The 6,000-nt window shown below is 36.3% G+C and overlaps 1 protein-coding gene across 1 annotated transcript in view; it reads right to left on the reverse strand.

The window, feature by feature from the left end:
• Nucleotides 1-4,942, reverse strand: part of NSF (N-ethylmaleimide sensitive factor, vesicle fusing ATPase) — a 188,112-nt gene extending 183,170 nt beyond the window's left edge. The window contains exons 1-2 of the mRNA XM_044675961.1: nt 4,837-4,942; nt 3,297-3,396 (exon numbers count right to left, since the gene is read on the reverse strand). Coding sequence (XP_044531896.1) covers nt 3,297-3,396; nt 4,837-4,919 — 183 coding nt within the window. The 5' untranslated portion in view covers nt 4,920-4,942. The remainder of the gene's footprint in view (nt 1-3,296; nt 3,397-4,836) is intronic.
• Between the last annotated feature and the right edge of the window lie 1,058 nt (nt 4,943-6,000).

Consider the following 6,000-nt stretch of genomic DNA (forward strand, 5'->3'; position numbering starts at 1 on the left):
CTGTATAACCTTTGAAGGGGAAAGCTTCAGTTATCTAAAAAAGATGTTATTTATTAAAACAAATAATGATGACCAATAAATGAAGCATTATTGTCATTTTTTGAGAATTTGTTTTCTGAATTAATGATAATAAAAAGGGTATACATGATTCTGCCTATAATTGGTCATTATTTATCTTTAATCTTATAGAAGGAAATATTGCTCTTATGTATCTATCTTATAAGTGATGGCACGAATCTGATATGTTTAAATCCATGCTACCAGATTTTTCACTGGAAGACTAAGATCCTAAGCAATTAATTTGACCCAAATCTGGGATTTCATTGACATATGAAACTCCCCAGTGAGAAAACTCCCATATAATGCAAATGGGTAACCATTCTATAAAATATATAGTATAAGAAGTTAAGTGCCTTTGCCCAGGGTCACACAGCTAGAGTATGTCAGAGGCAAGACCTAAAATGGGACTTCCTGATTCAAAGACAGTTCTATATCAATATTCTTGCTGCTTGTAGAGCTTTTTGTTTCTGATGCCAGCTCTCTAGTCTCGATACCACACTGCTTCTCTTAAGCAATGAATAAAAAAAACAAATATTCTGGGTTTACAAAAATAAATTATTTCTAGTGGTATAATTTTTTTCAAAGAGCTCTCAATTCAACAAATTGCAGTGTAACAGAAAGAATGATGGACATAGTATTAAGGGATCTGAGCTCAAATCTCTGACTTTCCTTCTTACTTCTTGTATGACCTAAGGCAGTTTCCTCATTTGCAAAATGGGGGCACCAGACTGGTTGATCTTTGAAGGTTCTTACAGCTCAAAATACTGCAAAAACATTTTCATATAATCTAGGTGACAAAAAATGACAATATTGGCTATCTAATCCTTTAAGATCTTTCTCCATATCCTAGTCAGTTGGACTGGCTAGAAGGAAAGGAAAGGCCAAAATGTATTTTGTCAGACAGTCTAGGCTTTAAATAATAACAGCAGCTAACATTTAAGATAGCCTCAAGATTTTTAAAATGCTTTATCTCATTTGATCCTTATACCCTATGAGAGAGGTATTCCAAGTATTATCATTTCCCTTTTACAAATGAAGAAATTAAAGTTCAAAGAAGCTAAGACTTGTCCCTGGTCATAGGACTAGTAAGTGCTCTGGAGTCAGAGGACTTGGGCTCAAAACCTGACCTTGACACTCATGTCCTCTATGTCTTTTAGTACATCATTTCACTCTCATTGGCCTCAGTTTCCTAATTCAAAAAATGAAGGGGCTGGACTGATGGTCCCTAAAGCCCCTTCTTGTCACTCTGACTCTCAGTGTTAATCACTTCTGATTAAAGTCCAAAGAACAAAGAAAAAAATAATAATTGGAGGGTTGGAAAAACCTAAAATACTTACATGATAGAGCATCCGTATTTTAGAAACAAGCTGTATTCTGTTTATGTCCAATCCACAAAAGATTTTCAACCAACCAATCCTCCCCATCCAAATTCTCTTCTCCTAAATTATCCTTTCACTATAGCTTCTGGTTTCTCTAAGATCTAGAGGCTAATTCATGAAAACTAATCACAAAATTGGTATCTCACACAATACCTTTCATTACCCTTTTGCTTCACAGTAAGCTACCAAAGAAATAAATAATTTACCACAAAGCAAGAGCCTAGAAGATACTTTAGATCAGGTACCTCAAATCCACAAGTCCACAGGTGACCCTGAGATGTTTCAGCCTCCCCAATTTATATTCAGCAGCATATTGTTCAGGAAATTAGATATCCCTTTGTTTGAATAATGCACAACCAAATTAACAAGTCTTTGTTGAGAGAAATATTTAGAAACAGAAGTACCAATTGATTATGAATAGAAGTCTCCTTTTAAATGAAATTTAAGTCACATTTCTATCTCTGGGACAACCTCCTAAGGTCAGATCAGGGCTAAGACTAGTCTTAGAACGACCTAATTCACAAATATATATACATACTCTCTTTGAAACTGCCCCCCCACCCTCCCAACACACACACAAAATAATCTAGAATAGTGATGGGTAAACTATTGCCCAAGTCCCGTGCAGGCCAGATGCGGCCCCAAAATGTTCTATCTGGCCCTGCAACATTATTTCTAATCTGACGAATACAATGAGTAGGATACAATACAATGAAACTTAGAAAGAGTTGCCTTAGAAACAGACTGACAAGAGCATTTCCTTTCCTTTGGCCCCCTCTTTAAAAAGTTTGGCCATCACTGCTCTAGAAGGTTCAGAATAGATTAGTCCTCATATGTCAGTGAAACTCTAAAGTAGAGAGAATGGAACAGGTTAGTTTGAGATATCTCCCTATAGAATTCATGCTATATTAAAGAGGTCATAAGATATTTGAATAAAACAATATTGGCCAGAACAATCCCAAGGGCTGGTCCAGATCATAGGCTTCTTTATAGACAACTCTGTCCTCGAGGTATCTCTTATATGTTGAAGCTGTCCTACTTTTTAGGATACATGTCAAAAGCTGCCTGCTATGTGCTATAACTGTGCTATGTGCTGAAAGCAATAACTATCCATCTGACCCTAAAAATAATGTGACTGTTGGCATTATTACAAGAAAAGCAATTTTAAAAGTCAGAGTTTTAGAGTCCTTATAATAGTACATTCAGAGTGCTTTTGGTCATTAGAGGAGATCAATCAGGCACATTATACTATAGCTGTCAAAAAGCAATGTTTTGGTACCCACTTATTCCAATTTTAGCCACGTTCCTTAGTTGTCAAATTTATATATTAGAACATGGAATTTTTTAAATCACCACATTAAAGACTTTTAGGAGATGACAATTTTCCAAAAGGATTGCTATTTTAACTTGTGTTTTACCTTGGGAATAAATACTGGAATAACTTGATAAATGGCTTCCTGGTCATATATGAGTCAATTAACATAATAGCAAAAATAAGCATAGAAAGAGAAGACCACAGAAATAAAAGCAAAGATACTTTAGAACAGTGATTCCCAAAGTGGGTGCTACTGCCCCCTGGTGGGTGCTGCAGTGATGGCCACAGGTACATTTATCTTTCCTATTAATTGCTATTAAAATTTAAAAAAAATTAATTTCCAGGATCCTAAGTAATATTTTTTTCTGGAAAGGGGGCGGTAGGCCAAAAAAGTTTGGGAACCACTGCTTTAGATGGTCATGACAAAAATTTTCTAGAAATAAAAAACATGTTTGAATCAGAAGTTATAAGAAGGCATCTAAATTTTAAAAAAATGATCCTGCTACCATTTGTCAAGCTTTCTTGGTGAAAACCAGTGTTACCTGAGGTAAGCTGAATGCAATACTGCCTGGAACGACTGACGAATGAGTCCTTAGGGTAAATGTGTATCTGTGATTTGGCGAGGTCCTTACAACCACATGTCTAAAGGAAAGAAATATTGATAGTGCTTCATTTTAAAAGAAAATCAGGCTAGAACTCCCCAGAATGTTCATTATTAACATATATAGTTAATTGAGAAAACAAAGAATATATGACATCATACTAGATGCTCAAATGAATAGGAAAATGTAAACTTTTCAATTATTAAAGCAACAGTTCCATGGCCTGCCTGACTATAGTGGACAGATCTCCAAGCCTGGAGTCAGGAAGGTCTGGGTTCACATTTGACCTCAGACACTTCCTAGCTGTGTGTCCCTGGGCAAGTCACTTATCCTCAACTGCCTAGCTCTTACAGCTCTTGTCTTAGACTTGATACTAAAGCAGAAGGTAAGGATTTAAATAAACTAATTCCTTCATAAATAGAGAGCTCTGATTGACTAAAACAGTAGGGTTCCTGTGGCAAATTGTCTTAGAATCAGAATTTAATACTAGAAGAGATCTTAAAAATCTAGAAATCATAAAGTTCAAATCCATTTTGGAGCTTAGAGTCAGCAGGAGTCAGAATACAAAGGTACTGTCACTAATTAGCCAATATGTAATATCTTTGGGTCTTGGTGTTCTCATTTGTAAAACATAGGATTTTGCTCTGATGGCTTCAAGAGCATTCCATGGCACAAAGCTGAAAATGAGATTTACCACAGATAGCTTAATCTATAAATGCTATGGAAACTGAAATATTTGTTTATCAAGATTTTAAGAAAATATCAAATGTTGATACTAGTTTTAGAACAAAGGATTTCGTAATTTTTGGCAATAGATGAGTAGAGGGCATTAGACCTAACTGACAGGCTAGCTAACAGTTTATACTTTCTTAAAAATGTATTTGTAAAGATCTCATGTTTGTTGTTCACCTCCCAATTCTCATACTGTGTAGTTTATAATACGTCTTACAAAAAAAGTCAGTTTGGTTATCATAGGACAGTCTAAAAATAACTTAAAGTTCATGTCTCTGCATAACATATTTTGTTGTCATTCAGTGGGTTCAGTCATTTTTGACTCTCCATGACTCCATTTAGGGTTTTCTTTGTAGAGATAATGGGAGTGTTTTGCCATTATCCTTCTCCAGCTCATTTTACAGATGATGATCTGAAGCAAACAGGGTTAAGTGACTTGGCCAGGATCACACAGCTAGTTAACTTACAAAGAGGAGTCTTCCTGACTCCAGGCTCAGAACTGTATCCAATGCATCACATAGCTGCCTACACTACACATATGCTTATGACTAATAAAATGTACAAGTTAAATTTGAAAGCACACAACTCTTGCCCATCTCTTCCACTTCCCCACCTAAACAAACGCAGGAAATAAATGTATTCTCAATTTACTCAGATCCAAGAGCACAATACATAAGAGTTTCTGAAATGATCCTTAAATTTTTTTGTTGTGTTCTACTTTTTTTAAAAAAAAGCAGTGATTACTTACAGGCCAGATTGGAAGTCCTTTTCATTCACAACTGCACAGTTGCTCAATGACAACTCATCTGTAGGGCATCTTGCAGCTTGCATAGACTATATAAAATATAAGGGAGGAAAAGGGTCATGAAAATGTCATGGTTTTTTTTTTTATATTATTCCTGATCACAACAATGATATAACAAGTAAATCCAACATTTTTATCCAATATTAAGTACAAATTAAAATATATTCCCTAGGGTAAATAGGTGGCTCAGTGGATTGAGAGCCAAGCCTGAAGTTGGGAGATCCTGGGTTCAAATCTAGCCTCAGACACTTCCTAGTTGTGTGACCCTGGGCAAGTCATCTAACTCTCATTGCCTAGCCATTACCACTCTTCTTGATTCTAAGAAGAAGATAAGGGTCTAAAAAAAAGGACTCATCCAGCCTTTATTTGAACTTTCCAACCACTGGGAACCAACTCCACACAGTTTTGGACATCTCTGCCAGTATGTTTTTCTTTATATCAAGTCTAATTGTGCCTCTTTATGAACTCTACCCTCTGATTATCTTTCTGCTCTTGGGAGCCAAGCAGAATAATAAGACCTGTTTCCAAAAGACAAACTTTTGAATAGCTGAAAATAATTATGTTTTCAATTAGTCTTCTCTTCATCAGACTAAATATTCCCAGTTCTTCCAACTAATACTCACATGGCATAAACTCAGACCCTCTGCCATGCTGGTTACCCTCCTCTGTATGGTCTCCAGCTTATCCCTGTCCTTTCTAAAATGCAGCTCCCAGAACTGAAGGCAATATTCCAAAAGAGGTCATTCAATCATATGCCAGATATTGTGCTATAGAGTAAGGCTACAAATGCGATAGCACTTGCCCTCATTTTACTGGAGGATAGAAAACAAATATCCCAATTCTTTTGGAGAAGTAGATTAAGAATCAGAGAATGAGAAGGGTTCTTTGAAGGAAGTGGCCCCTGAGCTCAAAAAGCTAGAGGTTCCAAGAGGCAAAAGAGGAGGGAGGGTATTCCAGGAATGAGAGAAAGCCAGAGCAAGGACACAGAGGCAGGAAATGGCATGTCACATATAGGAAACAGAAAGTAGGCCAATCTAACTAGAATATAGACTAGGGAAGGTAGGCTGGGGCCTGATTACCAAGGGATATAAAAGGCAAACAGGAGTT

This window comes from Gracilinanus agilis, chromosome 4, assembly GCF_016433145.1.
Source record: "Gracilinanus agilis isolate LMUSP501 chromosome 4, AgileGrace, whole genome shotgun sequence".
Classification (NCBI taxonomy): Eukaryota; Metazoa; Chordata; class Mammalia; order Didelphimorphia; family Didelphidae; genus Gracilinanus; species Gracilinanus agilis.